This window comes from Onychomys torridus, chromosome 9 (genome assembly GCF_903995425.1).
Source record: "Onychomys torridus chromosome 9, mOncTor1.1, whole genome shotgun sequence".
NCBI lineage: Eukaryota > Metazoa > Chordata > Mammalia > Rodentia > Cricetidae > Onychomys > Onychomys torridus.
In genome coordinates, this window is record NC_050451.1 from 7,016,075 (window position 1) to 7,037,458 (window position 21,384).

Consider the following 21,384-nt stretch of genomic DNA (forward strand, 5'->3'; position numbering starts at 1 on the left):
TCTTAGCTTTTCTCTTTTACTATAGACATGCTTAGCACATGTATTTTTCTCAGCTTTTAATATAGATATGAGATGACCCACATAGTGATAATTATAACTTTTATTTTTGATTGAATTACTGTTTTAGAATATGCAGGATTTGAAAACTAGACATAGTGAGTCTGGATGTTGTTTTCACCTGCCATATCATTTTCCAGAACTGGCTATAAGCACTTTACCAGCAGTGTGCCACTTAACACATCATTTGTGGAATCATGGCAAAAATAAATGTTAATTTATTTTTGTAAAATCACCACCTTGTGTTACCTTTGGTTTTCATTTCTCAAGTGCCTATGATAATTTTTTTTAGTTTGTTTTAGCTCAACTTTTTGAGACATGGTTTCTCTATCATTTAGCCCTGATTGTCTTGTGTAGAACTCTCTGTGTAGACCAGGCTGGCTGTAACTCACAGATATCCTCCTGTTCTATGGGCTCTGAAATACAGAATAATTTTATTTTATAGTTTTCAATGCATAGGTCCTATAGGTTATACATACTTAAGTTTTACTTGAAGAATATTTTCTTGACTAATATGGCAATTAAGAAAAAAGGAATTACCTAGAAATAAGCTTCTTAAATATAATATTAAGAAGCAAAATGTTCTTTGACGTTGGTTTTTCAAAGCAGGGGGAAGAAATGATAATAGATAAGATGATTTGAAAAGTAGGTGCGTTTCTCTCATGTAGTTTGACTTTTCTCAGTAAGATTTCAACTTCTCTTAGTGCTTCTTGTATGATCAAGTCTTTGTTTCTCTTTGTTCAGGAAGAGGTAATGATGACGATGAATCTGATTCAGATGACCTGAATTTCCAGAAGACTTTGCCTTCATCAAGTCAGAAAAAGACACCTACAAAAAAGGTATAACTGTAAGGAGAACATTCTCTGCTAACTGATGGTGGTGGTACTTAGATCATTGGCTTCACTCTTGTAGGAATAGGTGTTTATTTAGTTTTTCTCACCACACTCATGTCCTATTTAAAAAGAATACTTCTGATTCTAAAAGTGACCAAAAGAGAGACTGAGAAGACTGGAGGGCGTAGCCGGAGTTTCCTGTGTCCACCTGGCTCCTGCAGCCACTCAGACACAGTCCAACACACAGAGACTTAAATTACTTAGCACATGTATGGCCTAATGGCTCAAGCTTCTGGCTAGCTAGATCTTATATCTTAAAGTAACCCATTTCTATAAATCTACACCTTGCCATGGGGCTCGTGGCTTACTGGTATCTTTACATCTTACTTCTCATGGCAGCGGCTGGCAGCATCTCCTGACTCAACCTTCCACTTCCCAGCATTATCCTCTCTCCTTATCCTGCCTATACTTCCTGCCTGGCTACTGGCCAATCAGCATTTTATTATCAATCAATCAGAGCAACACATTCACAGCAGACAGAAAGACATCCCCAGCAGGAGGGTTTTGTTTTTGCCGATCTAAAGGAAACCGCTTTCATTGTTGCTCTGGAAATTTTACTTGTTTTGACATTCATGCCATTTTGTGTTACTACCAGGTACTAAATAAAGATCTCATGAAGTATGAAGCACACTTAGATACATTGATGTTAAATTTTTATTAATAGGAACAATATGGTATATTATCTTCAAATTATAGAAAGACAATGTTACAAAGAATCTAGCAAGATTGGTATTCTCAGCATACTGTTTTCCTTGGGGAGCTGCTGCCAGGCTTAGCACAAAGAGGGAAGTATATTTTAAACTTATAGAGTCTTGCTAGAAAACTGAGGCTTGTGTCTATAGATCCTCCCTCACTGTGCTAGCTATGTTTTCTTTTCTCTTATCCAATCAACTGGAGCTTGGGGACTTTGATGATGGTGCTGCCCCCTCTTTCATCTCCTAGAAGTTCCAGCAGAAATAGAAAGATCTGTACCATGAGCAAGTACTGCTCATCACACTTCCCATCCATTTCCTTCACACTTCTGCTTCTACCTCGGGCTGACAAGAGTGTTGCTTTAAAGAATGAATGATGCAGCTTGGTTGCAGTATGTAGTGTCGTCTACCCTTCCATTATATGTGAGATAGATACATCAAGGTCATCATCACATCTGGCTTAGAATCTCTAGCTTATTGTAGTGTTTGTTAGTCCACAGAATAAATGATATTTTTCTCTAGTAAAGATGATTTGAAAGTAAGCAACTTCACAGAATGTCCCAAGGAGCTTCCTATTATTAGCATATATTAATTATATGGAGTAACGGGTTTCATTATGACATTTTATGCATGTATATAGTGTAATTTGATTATGTTCTACCTCTGTGCTTTTTTTCACAAGTTGGAAGCTTAGCCAGGTGGATCTTTCCAAAGCATTCTTTTTGTTGTTTCAGTGCAGATTAGGTTTCTCCTTGATGACACTAATCTCCTTAGCAACTACATCCTCTTTTCTATAGTAAGCCTCAAGGGCAACATTAAGCCTACTGGTACTCCCTTTCCCTCTCCAAACTGTACATTTTGTATTTTTCTCCGTCTTACTTGCTCCTTTTCTTTATAGACCTATGTAAGAGTAATCACTAATAACCATTCCATAGACTCAGTGTTATACATGCTTGAAATTTCTCTGGGCAAATAGATCAGACTTTTACTTTAAAATTTAGTTTTAGGTAAGTTCTCAGGGACACAGGCAGAAGACAACTAGATTTTTGCCCAAATTTGTGGAGACCTACAGAAGTTTCCTAGTGAGAACTTATTCAGGGTCAGAGAATCTGGGCTTGTTTTAGTCAGCAGTGCTGCATAATGGGATGATTTGATCATGGACCTGTTTACCAGGTGTTTGGAAGGGTCTACACTTGGCTGTACAGTGTGCTTTGATCTAGTAAGGGGGAAGTCTTTTGCTCCACCCCTTGGCATTGTTATAAAAAGCCTTTTTGAATAAAACCTTGAGGCTGTTGGGTATTGACCCAGGCCCTCCCAAAGCTATCCTGTGTTTCTTATCATTGGCTAGGTCTCTCTTTCTGTCTGTCATTTCCTCACTCTTCTTTCCTCCATCTATGAACCCTTCAAAAAGTGGGAGTGGGCTCCCACATAAATATTATAGGAATGCTCTCTATACTGGGTCCAAATACAGTGTTTGTTCCTCTCTGAAACTTCTTGAACTGGGCCTTCACCCACTGCATTACTCTCAGTGCTTCTGTCTTTCAGGATCCCATGAGAAAAGCCTATTAATTCAACTGTTTTTCTAGTCCAAAGTTTCATAGCCTTCCACATTCTTTCAACATGACCATGGTCAGGTTCTTCACAGAAACATCCCACTCTGGTAACAACTTCTGTATAAGTAACCTTTTCGTTGCTGTGATAAACTATCATGACTAAAGGCAACTTAAGGAGTTTATTTTGGGCATAGAGTTCCAGGGGGATACATGACCTTAATGGTGGTAAAGGCAGCAGGAGCATGAAGCCAAGAGATCACTATCAACTGCATACCCAAGAATCCGAGAATAAACAGGAAGTAGGGTGAAGCCATATAGTCTCGAAGTCTGCCATCAGTGACATATTTCCTCTAGCAAGCCTCCATGTCCTAATTGTCCCATAACTTCCCCAGTCAGCACCACCAACTGGGGACCAGGTGTTCAGAGACGTGAGCCTGTGAGGACATTTCTCATTCAAGCCACCATACCAGCAACCATTTAACTACCTATAGGTCCCCATGGAGGGGTGGGACCTCGTGAAGCTCATGCCCCTAGTTAAAGTTAACTGCCTAAAATCCTCAGGGAGGGGCTGGAGAGATAGCTCAGAGGTCAAGAGTACTGATTGTTTTTCCAGAGGACCTGGGTTCAATTCCCAGCACCCACATGGCAACTCATAGCTGCCTGTAACTCCAGTTCCAGGGTACCTGACACCCATGGCAAAACACTAATGCACATAAAATAAAAATAAATAAATCAAAAAATCAAAACCCCTTAAAGTCCTCAGGGAAGGTAAACCTTGTTATAACTTCCTCTCCCATGACAGGATGCTGAGTGTCTAGTCTTGTGCAGGTTATTATAGTTGCTGTGAGTTCAAGAGTGCCATGTCTGTGTCATGCCCAAGAGACAGTGCTCTACATGGATTACTCTTATCTTTTGGTTCTTTCTGTCCTGTCTACTACAATGTTCCATTCCCCAAGTCTCAGAGAATATTGTGATATAAAAGTCCCATGTATGGTTAAACATTCAACAGTTACTCTTAGCACTTCGGCCAGTTATGAGTCTCTGCTATTTTTACTGCTCATTGCAAAAAATGAAGCTTCTCTGACCAAACACAACAGCAACACCAATATATGGGAAGATAATTTAATGAACACATTGCAGACATTTATCAAAACAATAGCTGTAGCTTCCTTACGAGGGTCTATGACTTCCTCAGCCACAGGCTTTTGACCAGGTTTATGAAAATAGAAGTTGTTCCTATGGAGTAGGCCTTAGTCCTAATTAGTAAGTGATTCTCCTTGCTTCCCATCTCCTATATATTAGAATTATAGGCATGTATCACCATCTCAAACTTGGCTCCTTCTAAAATGGAATATGTTTTGTGACTCAGTTTTTGTATAATCTTGTCAAATTTTATGGAATTGTTTACCTAAGAAGAGTTTTGATATGTTTCCTACTTCTAAGAAATATCTCATAACATTCCTGGATGGCTTTTGGGATATATAAGGGGAAATTAACTAATTTTAACAGAATTTACTTAACTTATATTTCATAAGACAATTTGATACTGTAATTACTTGCTTTCTTTTTTAATATGATGTCTCTTAGACTTTTGTTGTTTATAGACTTGCAAATTTAATACTAGAAGATGGTTAGATATTTGTTACAAAGAAATTGACACTTATACTTTGGTTACAAAGAAATTGATACTTACAAGATGACGTAATTGGGTCATGACTATATGGCTCTTCAGGAGCAGAGAAAAGACCTGCCTCCTAATATTACTGTTTTCACTGTATTTTGTCCGGCAAGGATATCCTTGTTGTATACAGTGTAGAAAAACTTCGGTCCATCAGAAAAAATTACTCAACCCTTTCTTTAATTGGCTATTAATTTTATTTAAAATTAAAATATTTACATATAAAGAAAATATGTTATATAATTAATGAGTATTAATTCTATAATGATATTAATCTGCTCTCTATTTGGAAAATTGGGCACTATTTACTAAGTGAATGTACATTTGAAGTGATTTTTCAGAGAGCTAAATAACACTGTGTGGTTACTATTTTAATTACATCATTAGAGATCTTACTATTTTTAAGACTATAGCAACAATATTTCTTTTAACTATTTTCTTAAAATTGTGTCTATAATTTATTTCCTTTCTTATGCCTTTAGGTTTTTGAGAATACAGTTAAATCAGAGGTGAAATCCTCTCCTCTGACATTCTCAAGTAAGAATTATGAGTATCTTTTTCAAGAGCATTCAGAAAGGTAAGAACAATATATATATATTTTTGAGTTTTCTATTTATTCTCTTCATATTTATGCTGGCTCTCTAAATGGAGGTGGTGATCAAGAACCCTTAACATCTGATCATTTTTCACAATGCAGTTTTTTTAAACCCAGTTTATCTTTCTTAGAAATAAGTTTTTTTTATCACATCATAAATTAATATTAATAATAAAAAGACGTTCTCAAAAGATTTAGTATCTGTATTATCTCAGTAGGTACAAAGTGTAGACTGAAGGTTCTCAGTCCCACCCGGTCCCACAGGGGCAGCAGCCATTTTTATAAAATAATCATTCAGAGGCTTAATATTAATTATAGACTGTTTGGCCTACATCTCAGGTTTATTGCTAGCTAGCTATTACATCTTACATTAACCTGTTACTTTTTTAAATAATTTTTTTATTTAAAAATATTTTTCTTCCCTTTTCCATACCACCCCAGTTCCCCCTCCCTTCCCCTCTCCTGCTCCCTCTCCACTTACTCCCATCCCACCCCTACTCCTTCCTCATAAAGGGTAGGGCCTCCCTTGGGTAGTCAACACAGGCTGGCATAACAAGTTGGGGCTGGACCTAGCCTCTTCCCACTGCGTCAAGGCTGAGTAAGACATTGCACTATAGGGAATGGGCTCTAAAAAGCCAGTGCATGTACCTGGGATAAATCCTGGTCCCATTGCCAGGGGGCCCATAAACACATTAAGCCACGCAACTTTCACCCACATTCAGAGGGCCTAGTTCAGTCCTATGCAGGCTCCCCAGCTGTCATTCCAGAGTCCATGAGCTCCCACTAGCTTGGGTCAGCTATCTCTGTGGTTTTTCCTATCATGATCCTGACCCCCATTGCTCTTATAATCCTTTCTCTCTCTCTTCAGCTGAACTCCAGGATCTTGGCCAAGTGTTTGGCTGTGGGTCTCTGTACATGCTTCTGTCAGTCACTGAATGTGGGTTCTATGATGACAATTAGGGTAGACACCAATCACCAAACTAGCAGGGGAAGGCTAGTTCAAGCCCCTTCTCCACCATTGCTATGAGACTTAGCTGAGGACAATCCTGTGAGTTCCTCAGTTTTCCCTAGCTGCATGTTTGACCCCATCCCCTTAATGGTACACTGTCAAGACATCTGTTTCAGTGCTCTCCCGCCACCTCTGTCATCCCCCAAACTTGGCCATCTCTAGACTTCATGTTCCTACCTACCATCCCTTCCCCTCTATTCCCCTCTCCCAGTTTACCCAGGAGACCTTAACCCTTTCCCTTCCTGGGGTGATCCATGTGTGTCCCTCTTAGTACCCTCCTCTTCACCTAGCTTCTCTGGGGCTGTGGACTGTAGCCTGGTCACCCCTTTGTTCTGCGAGTACACACCATCTTTGTCTTTCTGGGTCTGGGTTACCTCACTCAGGGTGATTTTTTTTCTAATTCTATCCATTTGCCTTCAAATTTCCTGATGACATTGATTTTACCACTGAGTAGTACTCCCTTGTGTAAATGTACCACATTTCCTTTATCCATTCTTTGGTTAAGAGGCACCTAGGTTGTTTCCAGGTTCTGGCTATTACAAATAGTGCTGCTATGAACATAGTTGAGCAAATGTCCTTATGGTGTGGGTAAGCATCTTTTGGGGTATATGGGTCATGAGGTAGGTCGATTCCCAATTTTCTGAGATACCACCATACTGATTTCCAGAGTGGCTGTACAAGATTGCATTCCCACCAGCAGTGGAGGAGTGTTTTCCTTTCTCTACATCCTCTTCGACATATGCTGTCATCTGTGTTTTTGATCTTAACCCTTCTGACAGGTGTGAGATGGTATCTCAGAGTCGTTTTGATTTGCATTTCCCTGATGGCTAGGATGTTGAGCAATTCCTTAAATGTCTTCAGCCATTTGTGATTCTTGTGTTGAGAATTCTCTGTTTAGCTCTGTAGCCCATTTTTTAATTGGATTAGTGATACTTTGCTGTCTAGTTTCTTGAGTTCTTTATATATTTTTGGAGATCAGCTCTCTATCAGATGTGGGGTTGGTAAAGATCTTTTCCCATCCTGTAGGCTACCTTTGTGTCTTATTGACAGTGACCTTCGCCTTACAGAAACTTCTCAGTTTCAGAAGGTCCCATTTATGAATTGTTGCTCTCAGTGATTGTGCCATAAGAATGAGAGTTTTTTTTTGGGGGGGGGGGTTGGGGATTTAGCTCAGTGGTAGAGCGCTTGCCTAGCAAGTGCAAGGCCCTGGGTTTGGTCCTCAGCTCCAGCAAAAAAAAAGAAAAAAAAAGATAAGAATGAGAGTTTTTGTGTTTACCAATGTCCAATTTTAGGTACTAAATATTAAATCAAAATCTGTTTGATTGGACTATGTTTCCAGAGAAATTTATCAATAACAGCTGTACTCACTAGAATAATATTATATAATAATGTAAATATTTTTATATGTGTGTATCTGTGTAAAATGTGTATAATATTCAGAAGTTATTAAAGGAACAAAAAATAAAGTTAACTATAAGTATTTTGAGCCCCTATTGTCTGGTGAGTTGTATACTCCAATACGAAATACCGCCTTTGCTACTCACTCAGAACATAGCTTAAGCAGGCAGATAGATGTAGAGACGCAAGTGGTTGCATGGTGAGGGTTACATAGTCACCATCCAAAGGCTGTGCTGGAGACAGAGTGACATCCAAAGGCTGTGCTGGAGACATAGTGACATCCAAAGGCTGTGCTGGAGACATAGTCCCATCCAAAGGCTGTGCTGGAGACATAATCCCATCCAAAGGCTGTGCTGGAGACATAGTCCCATCCAAAGGCTGTGTTGGAGACATAGTCCCATCCAAAGGCTGTGCTGGAGACATAGTCCCCATCCAAAGGCTGTGCTGGAGACATAGTCCCATCCAAAGGCTGTGCTGGAGACATAGTCCCCATCCAAAGGCTGTGCTGGAGACATAGTCCCCATCCAAAGGCTGTGCTGGAGACATAGTCCCATCCAAAGGCTGTGCTGGAGACATAGTCCCATCCAAAGGCTGTGCTGGAGACATAGTCCCCATCCAAAGGCTGTGCTGGAGACATAGTCCCATCCAAAGGCTGTGCTGGAGACATAGTCCCCATCCAAAGGCTGTGCTGGAGACATAGTCCCATCCAAAGGCTGTGCTGGAGACATAGTCACCATCCAAAGGCTGTGCTGGAGACATAGTCCCCATCCAAAGGCTGTGCTGGAGACATAGTCCCCATCCAAAGGCTGTGCTGGAGACATAGTCCCCATCCAAAGGCTGTGCTGGAGACATAGTCACCATCCAAAGGCTGTGCTGGAGACATAGTCCCCATCCAAAGGCTGTGCTGGAGACATAGTCACCATCCAAAGGCTGTGCTGGAGACATAGTCCCATCCAAAGGCTGTGCTGGAGACATAGTCCCCATCCAAAGGCTGTGCTGGAGACATAGTCCCCATCCAAAGGCTGTGCTGGAGACATAGTCACCATCCAAAGGCTGTGCTGGAGACATAGTCCCCATCCAAAGGCTGTGCTGGAGACATAGTCCCATCCAAAGGCTGTGCTGGAGAAGGCTTACAGCCATTTATAGGGAGGGGTTCCTCACAGACTTTACAGAAAGGACATACTTAGTTTTCAGTTGTGTGTATGTATGTGCATCTGTGCATGTGTGTACAGGTGCCCATGGAGACCATAGGTGAAGGGTCCTTTGGAGGTGAAGGTGGAGGTGGTTGTGGGTACTAAGAAATAAACTCGGGTCCCTATAAAAGCAGAGTGCACTTTCAACTGCTGAGCCATTTCTCCAGCTCCTCACAAGCATTTAAAAATATATATATAACTATTTTTGGATTTAGAATTTAAGTAAATAGGAAAGCTAGCCAGTGAAAGGGGGATTTCAAGATGAGAGGCGCTTGAGAAAAGTAGGGACTTACGAAAAGATCTTCCTATGGTGAGGAGGATGTGTCAAGATGAGATGGTGTGTGTGGGTTGGGATGACAGCAAGCTGGAGAGAGGAGAATGAAAACTAAAAATATAGTTCTGGCTGGAGTTAGGGAACTCAGTGTGTAGGAAGCTAAGCATGTATTTTATTTGGCCTATTAAAATTAAAATGAAGCAGTTAGATTTCTAGTTTTATTCCTCTGATTGTCTGCCCATCCATCTGTACTTTCTACCCCCTCCCCCAGCCTTGAAAGGCAAGGCAAGGATAGCTTAGAGTGCTAGGAAATGAACATTAATAACATGTTTACAGGGGTCCCAAGAAATGAGGAAAAATAATAAAAACAGCAAATGTTTCTACAGAACCAAAGAAAAAGACATGGTTCAAGCATAAAGTACATGTGAAAAAACAGTAGAAATTATGATGAAAAAATAAGCAGCTGCAATAGTTTATGTGTGCAGTAAAGGGTCTTTATTTTGAAGTGGCCTTGTAATCATAATTTTAGGGAGAATATTTTCTAGACATTGAAAATTAAGTCCAGACAGCAAATGGGGAGAACTTTCTAAGTGAGGTTCAAATGCAAGTGAACGAGCCAGGTACATAGACTAAACTGAGTAGTAAGAAGTCAGAAGGGACAAGAAGTCAGCACAGTAAGTTAAAACAACTTAGAGTAGTTATTAGGTCGGCAGATGAAGGAAAATTGAATATTTCAGGATATCAAAGAATACGTAGCTAATGAGTTGTTGAAATACAGACAAGTCACGGTTGGTTAATTCTGAACAGGGAACAAGTAAGGAGTGGTGAGGAAGGTTGGTAATCTAAGTACTTGTTTTCAGAGAGCTAAGTTCTGGTTTACATTTTCTAGGAGTGGTCATTGCTTTTCAGGAAGGACGAGAATTAGCTAAGGACCTCAGAGGGGAATGGTTGCAGTGCCCTGTAGTGAATGGATGGTAGAAACTGTCTAAGACATAGGAATGGCTTCTAAATTGGTGTTCAGAATCCCAGTTGTTCCTGTATTTCTGCCTAGCTAAGAGAGAAGAGAGGGTGATTGGTGGATTGGCCAAAGGGTTTGCAAGCCCATGTGAGGAGAGGTGAAGTCGTGATAAGGTTTGGAAGTTGAAAGTTACCTTAGACGGAGTCAGTTGCGGGTGAAGAGAGTGGGAATGCTAGGAATACATGGCTGAAATGAAATAAAGGTGGCTATCTATTGAACAAGGAGGTCATTACAGATTCTCTTCTAAACGTACACATATGTACTTTCTAAATCTCATGTGTGTCTCTTTTCTAGTGAGAGTGATGGCAGTGACTTCTCGCACAGAGACAGGTGGGACAGCGAGGACACAGAGCTTGCAGGGCCCTCAAAGACTGCCTCCCCAAGGCATCCTGGTACGGTATTGCACCATTGGTGATAGTAAGTTCTCTAAGGGTATGCACAAAGGTATTTTTAACAAGAAATGAAAGAAAGAGCTGCGGTCAATTTTTTAATGTGAAAATCATTTTTTAAAGATTTTATTTTTTGTTTTCTTATGTAAACTTTTGTATTTTCAATTAAGTTTTTAAAGTTTGGATTCAAAAGTGGATTTAATGAAGGCATTCTCATAATACATTGTTTTTATATCACCCTCCCTGTTGCCCTCTCCACTTTCCTTGACCCCGCCTTGCTGGTCCCTTCCTCCTTCACCAGCAGTCTTGCTTCTGTTCACATGCCCTATCTGCCCTGTTACTTCATCTGCCGCGCACGATCTCTTTTCCCCCGGTCCAGTTTCATGACCCATACATGCATACTTTAAAAATAAAAACACTAGCACCTCATATTAATGAGAACAATTTCTACCCTTCAATCCATTTGTATTTCTCTCTCTCTCTCTCTCTCTCTCTCTCTCTCTCTCTCTCTCTCTCTCTCTCTCTCTGTGTGTGTGTGTGTGTGTGTGTGTGTGTGATACTGCACTTTCTCATAGCATCCCTCTCTGCATAGTGTCTTTGGCAGTTCTGTGGGAGAAGATTTCCTGTCGCCACTCAGTGAAGAGATTTGTAGCAGTACTGGCCTGTTTAACAGTGGGCCCAGCACTGCTTCTTTTCTATCTTTCTATCTGTTTGGAGTACAGCCTTGGTTGGGTTCTCTTCTTTCTACCTGCAGTAGATCTTCACTTTGCTACAATAAGATTGGCTGCAATTCTGTCCATAGTTAAAACTTTTGTTCTGGGGAGCTAGATCCTACTCAGGCATTCTGCATTTTCCACAGTGGTAGTATCTCTCTTTCCCAAGCCTTCCAATCCCTGCTGTGCTCCCAGGCCTTCTAATGAGTACTTGTTGGAACTCTGTGAAGTTGAGTCCATGAGTGTGTGCAGACTCTTTGTGCCCTTGACTTCTTAGGATTCTGTACTGTGACACTGCCGCTCTCATGTTTGGCAGTACACCACTTGTGTTCGAGTGCTTGTTTCCCAGACATGCAGTTCTGTTTCTCTCCTTCCCAATAGCCACTCCAACTGAAGTAGTGTTCCAAATCCTGTCATTCTGTAGAGGAATCAGTCTTACCTTAGACTTCTGATTCTTCAGGTGCCTTGGTCTCAGCCATCTGACAAGTTCAACAAAAGAATAATTTAGTGGGTTTAGCAAATTGCATATATTATTAGAACATGAATGATGCTCATCATAGCTTTCTATATCTTAGGCAAAAATAGAATTTGTAATATAAGTATGTCTATAAGATATGAATAAATTCCTTTGCAAACCTATCTTTTTCAAAACAAATAGCTATGCACATCACAGTTTCTTTTCAGGATAATTAATGGTACTCCATTGTATGACTGTACCATAATCTATATTACTGATTTCTTGCTGGATATGTAGATGTTGTGGTAAATATCCTTGGGGCTGAGTCTTTAGTAATACTCTAAGATTGAATTTTCAAGCAAACAAACACTCTTAGATCTGCACTACTCTAACAATAGCACACATCCACAAGCTCGGTTCAGAGGTTTTCAAAGAAATGGAAGGAGTTATGAGCCCTAGAAAAACCCCATGCTTACATCCTCTGTATCTGGAGCTGCTGTTTCTAGTTCTGCCACACTCAGACATGACATTTGGTTTTATTATGAACTCTGAGTAACAACTCACGTTTTGTGGCATGAAATTTATTTTCACCAAGAACTATTGTGACCTAACTGTTATAGCAAGGTAAATTCCCAATGTAGCAAGAGATATTCCAGAGAAGTGAGTCATTTCTGGATGCTCTCCTTCTCAATTTCAGTGTAGATAAGATTAGACTCATCCACGAGTTGACTAGTATAGCCACCATGACAAAGAATTAATGCCCTTAAGACATGGAGAACTCGATATTAACAAGTAAAGGACCACCAATAGAAAAGTGGGCTAAAGACATTGAAAGGCACATCACAGAAGAGAAAAGTGAAAATGTGTTTCAAGCTAACTGTAAATCAGGAAAATAAAGATTCAATAACATTGAAATAATTGTATGAACTGTATGAACAGTATAAACTGATTGGTCGTTTTAAAATATAAAATGTATTAAGAGACCATACTGATAAACATGTCTCATGATGGAAATAATTTTCAATTGTACACAGGGCACTTATATTCTTTGCCCAGAAGAGGAAATAATTCTACCTCCTTGGTTTTCTGTAACTTACTATTCCTTTATTATCTTATAAAAGAGAAGTATTTTTATCTTACATTCATATTGAAGAGGGAGAAAAATCTCATAGCTGTTATATTCATTTGTGCTGTATCTGCTCTCAATAATGACTCTTTTTCTTTCAAACAAAGCTTTACATTTAAGTGAGCACCTCATTTGATTGTGGGGTTTCTTTTTGTTTTTTGGTTTTTGTTTCTGTTTTGTTTTTGTTTGTTTTTTTTTTTCTGATAAAATGGTCGCAGCATTCATTCCTCAATTATGTGAGCAATTAGCAGTTCTGCTTAAATTGGATGGCTGCAGTTTTCTTTCTTTCTTTCTTTCTTTCTTTTTTTAAGATTTGTTTATTTTTTATGTACAGTGTTTTGCCTGCATGTATGCCTGCATGCTAGAAGAGGGCGCCAGATCTCATTATAGGTAGTTGTGAGCCACCATGTGGTTGCTGGGAACCAAACTCAGGACCTCTGGAAGAGCAGGCAGTGCTCTTAACCTTGGAGTCATCTCTCCAGCCCCATGGCTGTGGTTTTCTATTGTCTTTAGTTGTCTTATGGATACCCTAGAGGGTCATTTACCATGCTGCTTTTTCCCATTGGATAGGGGCATCCCCATTTTCTCTTGATAATTACAGTCTATCATATCAGGCAATATAATAATCTTTTTACTTGTTAGTGGTATACAAGGAGCACAGAGGGTCTGGTGGCATTATCAACTTCTAGTTCAGTAGTCATCATTTCTCAGTCTTCTTAGATCTGCATTGATTTCTTTCATCAAGTTTTGGTTGTTCTGAAATTTTATCATACAGATTATGTACATTCTTTTTAGGTCTGTATCTTAAATATTTCATGTTTTGGTGCTATTATAAATGGGACTTATGATATTTATTTATTTATTTAGATTTTTGAGACAGAGTTTCTCTGTGTAACAATCCTGGCTGTTCTAGTACTTGCTTTGTAGACCAGGCTGGCCTCGAGCTCACTGAGATCTATCTGTCTTGGCCTCCCAACTTCATAGACCATTCATTGCCAGTATGTAAAAATATGACTGACTTGTAAATTTCCCTTGTAGTTTTTAATGACTTTCTTGAACTCATTAATTCCAGGATATGTATGTGTGTATACATATACTGTGATATAGCTGAAAGTTTTCTTGTGTTTCACAGACCCAAATAAACACACAGAGGCTTATATAAATTAAAACTTCTTGTCTATTAGCTCAGGCTTCCTACTGACTAGCTCTTAAACTAACCCGTTTCTGTTAATCTTGTATACCCATTTCTGTTAATCTATATGTCGCCATGTGTTCCTTGGCTTTACCTTCGTGCCATTACATGCTGCTCCCTGGATGGTGGACTGGTGTCTTCTGACTCAGCCTTCCTCTTCCCAGAGTTCTCCCTGTCTGTTTATCCCACCTACACTTCCTGCCTGGCTACTGGCCAATCAATATTTTATTTATCAACCAATCAGAGCAGCACATTCACAGCATACAGAGCAATATACACAGCACTAATTCAACTAGATAGGTAATCTTCAAACACTTCAAAGACCTGCAGAGTATGGCAATTAAAGTGTTTTAAAAAGTAGACTTTCTGGACAATGAGACATATTTGTTCCTGGCAGCACCAATTTACTTCAAAGAGAAAGATGGACATCAAAGACACTCCATATGGAGTTTATCTTCTTCTTGGCAAAAGTAGCCATTTGGGCAAGAAACTGTTCTTGCCTGGACTGCTTGACAAAATGTTGTACTGGACATGCAGGACCCATAGGAAGGTGACCACTGAACTTTTCAAGATGAGATATCCTTAGGTTCCTGCTTTGGAGAAGACACTGCCACCAGACATTCTACAGGACACAGAGAGCAGCAACTGAGAGACTCTAGGCCTGTTGGCTGAAGAATGGATGCCCTAATGTTACAGAAGAACTTTGGATAACCATCCAAGCAGGAACCTGTCTTTGTCATTCTGAATTTTTGGAAGTTGCTTATAATGCTCTTCCTGTTTACTTAGGTAACATTGTATCCTTCTGGGGTCTTTGATGTAGTTGAAGACTAGATAGTTATAATTTTCCTTGGTTATGATAAAAGATAAATTGAATATGAGACTTTAGACTCACAAATATAGGATAAATAGAATATTTTCTTTGAATTTGCTAAATATAAATAGACTGAATATTATAACTGTAATTCTTGCTTGATAACTGTTTTGTTATATGTAATTTTGCTATGTTGGGGTTGAAACCTTCCTTTTTGAAAAAAAAGGGGGGGGGAAGTGCTGTGGACATCACTCTGTATGCTGTGAATATGTTGCTCTGATTGGATGATAAGTCAAACTCTGGCCAGTAGCCAGGCAGGGAGTATAGGTGGGATAAACAGACAAGGAGAATTCTGGGAAGAGGAAGGCTGAGTCAGGAGACACCAGTCCACCATTTAGGGTGCAGCATGTAATGACACACAGGTAAAGCCACAGAACATGGGATGACATATAGATTAACAGAAATGGATCTAAGTGTAAGAGCTAGTCAGTAGGAAGCCTGAGCTAATTTCCAAGCAGTTTTAATTAATATAAGCGTCTGTGTGTTCACTTGGGTCTGTGGAACACAGGAAAACTTTTAGCTACACTGTGGTGGTTTGAAAGAAAATGACCCCCAAAGGGAATGGCACTATTAGGAAGTGTAACATTTTTGGAGTAGGTATGACCTTGTTGGAGGAAGTATGTGGTGATATTTCATTTGTGTTCTAACAAGTAAAACTTATCTGGGGATCAGAGGACAGAGCCAGCCACTAGATTCGACATAGAGGCCAGATGTGGTGGCACATACCCTTAATCCTGTTACTCAGGAGTCAGATATCCATCTGGATCTCTGTGAGTTCAAGGCCACACTGGAAACAGAGCCAGACATGGTGGCACACACCCAGGACTTGAGATCTCATGTCTTTGCTTGGGAAAGACACATGCCTTTAATCCCAGGAAGTGATGGCAGGAAGCAGAAAGGTATATAAGGTATGAGGACCAGGAACTAGAGGCTTTTAAGCATTTTGAGACTCTCAGGGGTGAGAGTCTTTAAGTTAAAATCTTTAAAAAAAAATATGTGCAGCCAGGCACATGAATGCTTATCTTTAATCTCAGCACTCAGGAGGCAGAGTCAGGTAGATCTCTGAGTTCAAGCCAGCCAGTACAACAAAGTGAAACCCTGTCTCAAAAAAGCCTCAAAGCATATATGAATGTGCATATGTGTATATATGTATATATCTTAGTGTTTCTATTGCTGTGAAGAGACATCATGACCATGGCAACTCTTATAAAGGAAAACATTTAATTGTGGTGCTTACATTTTCAGAGGTTTAGTCCATTATCATCATGGTGTGATGTGGTGTGTAGGCAGACATGGTGCTGGAGAAGTAGCCAAATGTCCTGTATCTTGACTTGTAGACAACAGGAAGTGGTCTTCCAGTCTGAGGATTTGTAGAAACAGGATCAGCTGAGGAGTTGTCGAGGTGAGGTTGGCTGTGGCTTGTTCTGCTTCTCTGATTTTTCAGCATTCACTCTAATATCTGGCTCCGGGTGTTTTTCATTTTAAGATTTGTGTTACAGAAGTGTATTACTGTGGAGGCCAAAGGTTATGTGGCTGGGTTGAGGTCCCAATTCCTCCACTGGAAGTCTTGCCTGAATTACAGGACATGTCCAGTTTACTCTCTGTGTCTCCCATTGCTAGGAATCTTAGCATCAATCTCCCTCATAGATTCCTGGGAGTTTCCATTGCACTATGTTTCTAGCTCACCCCAGAACTAGATTCCAGTTGTCTTTCCCACTACTCGCTCCCACCCCCGACCTGATCCCTACTATTCCCATGCCTGCCCCCCATCCAGACCCCTCCCACCATCAGCCTGTGTTGCCTACTCTATTTCCACTTCACAGTGAGATTCATGTGACCCCCCCTTGAGCCTTCCTTGTTACCTAGATTCTTTGGGTCTGTGGATTGTAGCATGGTTATCCTTTACTTTATGGATAATATCCACCTATAAGTGAGAATATACCATGTTTGTCTTTCTGGGTCTGAGTTACCTCACTTAGGATGACCTTTTCTAATTCCATCCATTTGCCAGGAAATTTCATGATGCCATTGTTTTTAACAGCTGAGTAATACTCCATTATGTAAATAGACCACACTGTCTTTATCCATTCTTTGGTTGATGCGCACCTAAGTTGTTTTCAGTTTCTGATTATTACAAATAATGCTGCTGTGAACATAGCTGAGCAAGTGTCCTTGTGGTGTGGTAGAGCATCCCCTATGGGTATGTGCCCAGGAGTGGCATAACTAGGCCTTGAGATCTCGAGGGAGTGTTTTTAGCTGGTTGTGGGGATTTTCTTACCTTGGGACCTTAGAATTGGCCTATCCTCAGGTAAAGTAAAAGTCTGCCAAAGTTGTGGGCTGGAATATGGAGCCTGGAGAGGGGGTACAGCCTGCGGTTATTGTGAGAACTTTAAGGCTAGCTAAGGCTTTTAAAAAAAGATTTATTTATTTTATGTTTGAGTGCTCTATGTGCATATATAACTTTTTGCCAGAAGAGCATCAGATCTCATTATAGATAGTTTTGAGCCACCATGTGGTTGCTGGGAATTGAACTCAAGACCTCTGGAAGAGCAGCCAGTGCTCCAGCCCCTAAGGCATTCTTAAGAAGAAAGTTTATAGCTCTAAGTACACACACACACACACACACACACACACACACACACACACACACACACAAGTTCTTGAGATGGTTCAGTGGATTTCCTAGTTTGCTTTATCATTGTTGTCATAAACATCATGATCAAAAGCAATATAGGAGGAAAGAGTTTAGGCCATAGTCCATCATTGAGGGAAGCTGGAAAGGAGCTCAAGGAAGGAACTCTGAGACAAGAACTGAAGCTGAAACCACGGAATAATGCTGCTTCCTCAGCTCCCTCCCTTATATAACCCAGGGCTATGCTGCTTACAATGGCCTGGGCATTCTTTCATCAAATAAAACAAAGGGAAAATACTTCAGAATATAGATATATGCTATAAATTTCTGAATAGAACCCTAACATCACAAGAACATCCCCCAAAGTTGACAAATAAGATTACATGAAGTTAAAAAAGCTTCTGATAACAGAATACACAGCCTACAGAATGCTTGAAAATCTTTGCCAGCTGTACTTCAGACAAGGTGTTAATATCTGGAGTCTATAAAGCACTGCAAAATATTAAACACCAGAGAAACAAAGCTGCCAGTTCATAGATGGGCAAATGATCTGAACAGTTTTCAAAAGAAATTCAAATGACCAACACATATTTTAAAAACCATTTAAGGGGTGTCCAGCCCCAGCTGATATATCTGCAGTGCAACCCCTGCACTGAAGGCTCAGGGAACATCACAGAAGTGGGGGTGGAGAGAATGTAAGAGCCAGAGGACCGGGATGCCTGCTGGTAGATAGCTCCCTGGACTTGGCAGGGAAATCACCATGGCAATGCAATTGCTTGAATGAGACATATTGGCACCACAAGGTGATAAGCCAACATAGATGAGGGAATTCCACAAGGTCCCATTTCTAGATGAGAGGTTCAGGCTGCAGAGAGACCGAGACCAAATTTCCTCCAGAGACAAGTTTCCATGCAGGTTGCTCAATCACAAGTGGTCAGTCCTAGACACATGTACATAAGAGCAACATTGAGTGGGCTCAGTGGGTTATATATGTATGTGTGCATCTGTGTGTGTAAAAATAATAAAGAAGAAGTCATGAATTTGGGAAAGAAGCAGGGCATGGGAGGAGTTGGAGTGGGAGGGAGTTTTGGTAATATAGACCCAAAACTTATGTCTGAAGTTCTCAAAAACTGTTTAAAACTATTAAACATCTGTAACAAATAGAAAAATGCAAAGTAAAGCAACTTTGCATTTCTATCTCATCCCTGGGAGAATGACCACCATCAAGTAAACAAATGATAACAAATATTCGTGGGAGTGTAAGGTAGAGCAGCCACTATAGAAATTAGTGTGGAGGCTTTTTAAAAAGGTACTATCATATGATCCATTTTTTTCACTCTGGTTCATATACTCCAAGGACTCTACATTCTACTATAAAGGTGCTTATACATCCTGTTCCTTTCTTCCCTTTTCACAATAGTAAGAAAATGGAATCTGCCTAGATGGCCATCAACAGATGGATAATGAAAATGTGGCATATAAAAGTACAATGGAAAGAAAGAAAATTACAAAATTTTCAAGAAAATGGGTGGAATTTGTTTTTAGGTGAGACAGTCTAGGTTTAGAAAGACAAACACCATTTCTTGTTTGTAACCTCAAACTATAAAATAATGCATACCCAGGTAGGAATAAATATGGGTGAAGGCCAGGAAACTAGAAAGAGGCCTGTGTCAGGAGAGAGTGACGCTTTAAGGGAATGGCAGTGAAAGGGCGAGGCCTGGAAGGGAGGACAGGGAGGTGAAAGGAGAGTGGGAGAACAACCGAAAACAGGTCTGAACCCCAAGGAAACCTGTTTGTACGTCAGTCTAAACCAGCCATTGGGGATGTCTTGAAGTCTTAAAATGCTTCCTGTCATATTTTTTTTCTTTCTGTTAGTAAGGTTGGACACTTAGGGTGATTTTTAAAATGCTTAACTGGATTACATTCCTAAAATGAGATCAACTTGGTTATGCTCTGTTACTGTTATTCTCTGTTACTTGATTTGACAGCATTTTGTGAGGCTCTACCCTCTCCTATCATGCTGACGAACTGTCCTGTGCCATTTGAGCTGACAAGAAGCTGGCTCTAGAAGTGAGGTGCCCCAATCCACTTTTCAGACTCAAGCATGCTTGTCTGGATGAGCTGCACCCCTCCCCGTATGAGCTGCACCCCTCCCCCACGGGGAGGAGAACAGCAAAACAGCCTAAGCAAAAACAATGTAACCTTGAGAGTAGCTGGAATGTGAACCATTTCCTATAGATGTTTTATCCCATGATGTAAAAGTGACTGCAGTAGGGAAGGGAAACCGTGAGAAATTCAGCAATGGGAAGATCAGCCATGGAGAGAGCTCAATTGGGGACTTGAGCTATCTCACCTTCTATAGTTTCTGTTGATTGTGAGCCCTGGTTTGATGTTTTCTCTACCTGTTGATATTTATTCTTTTACAAGGGGACACTGCTTTGCCCAGCATTCCCCCCCTTTATTTTTAAGTATAATATAATAGTTTCTGTTTCCTCCCTTCTTTTCCAGTTCAGAAATAGATGATAGATTTCCCCAAGAGGAAGAAATGGCATGTGTTATACAGTTCTTCCCTAGGTTTCAGCAAAGACAGATGCTATGAACATCAGTTAGGAGCTACATAGCATCTTGTATTGGGTTTTTATCGTTGTGACATACATCCTGTTAACTCCTGTTGGATATGTGTGGGTAGATAGCCCAGTAATTAAGTAGATTGCCTTGTTATAGACTTGCAGAGAGACGTTACATTGGAACGAGTTGCCCAGCATTCCTAATGGGGAACTACAGCTGTCTGTATATTGGGCTTTCCCAGTCAATTTCTGCGGGATGTACATGACTTGATTATGTTTCTCTGTCTCTGTCATTCTAATGCACACACATGTGCACTATTTACTCTTTTACCTTAGCTAGCTGTATACTGAATAAATCCATTCAAAACCAAAAGTATGGATGTCTTTGATATTCTCTGAACTTTACAGAACAAATATTTATCTCTTCATGTTTGATGATGTTCTTTGTCTGGATTTAGTTAGGGTACTGCTCTTCTCGATGAGATGAGAAATTTTCTCTTCACTTCTGTTTTCTTGAAGAGTCTATATAAAATTGCCATCAATTACTTCCTTAAAGGTTTGGTAGAATTTGCCAGTGAAGTCATTTGGGCCTAGAGTTCTTATGAGGTTTAAAATATATATGGGTATTATTATTTTTTTTTATAGTTTCAGTGACAAAAAATCCTATAGTAGCTGGCTTGGTCAATAGACATTTATGTCTTTACAGGTCAGGGAACTAAAGTCTCACAATCAAGGTGTCAGCATGACCTCTTTATCTCGAGGCTTCTCTGTTGCTTGTAGAGGACTGTCTTCAAATGCCTTCTCTTTAGTGTATGCATCCTTATCTCTTCTTACAAGGGTACTAGTCTTGTTGGATTGTGGAGCACCATGATATTCTTATTTTAATTTATTTGCCTATTTAGAGACCTTGTTTCCAAATATGGTAACATTCTGAAGTTCTGAAAGTTAAGGCATTAACTTGTAATTTTTAGGTAAGTTTTTCTACTTCTGTGAAAGAAGTATGACAGTTGTATAGAATGAGAATTTCTTTCTTAAGTTCCATCAAACCAAGATGGTATACATCTGTAATTCCAATCC

At 40.0% G+C, this 21,384-nt stretch overlaps 1 protein-coding gene across 7 annotated transcripts in view; it reads left to right on the forward strand.

Moving 5' to 3' along the window:
• Ptpn20 (protein tyrosine phosphatase non-receptor type 20) overlaps window positions 1-21,384 on the forward strand; it is an 84,834-nt gene that overhangs the window by 24,468 nt on the left and 38,982 nt on the right. For 6 of the 7 annotated variants that reach the window (XM_036198790.1, XM_036198789.1, XM_036198794.1 and 3 more), the window contains exons 3-5: window positions 802-896; window positions 5,356-5,450; window positions 10,655-10,752. In XM_036198790.1, the coding sequence (XP_036054683.1) occupies window positions 802-896; window positions 5,356-5,450; window positions 10,655-10,752 (288 nt within the window). Of the gene's footprint in view, window positions 1-801; window positions 897-5,355; window positions 5,451-10,654; window positions 10,753-21,384 lie in introns of those variants that run through there. The other variant, XM_036198797.1, reaches the window with a different exon arrangement.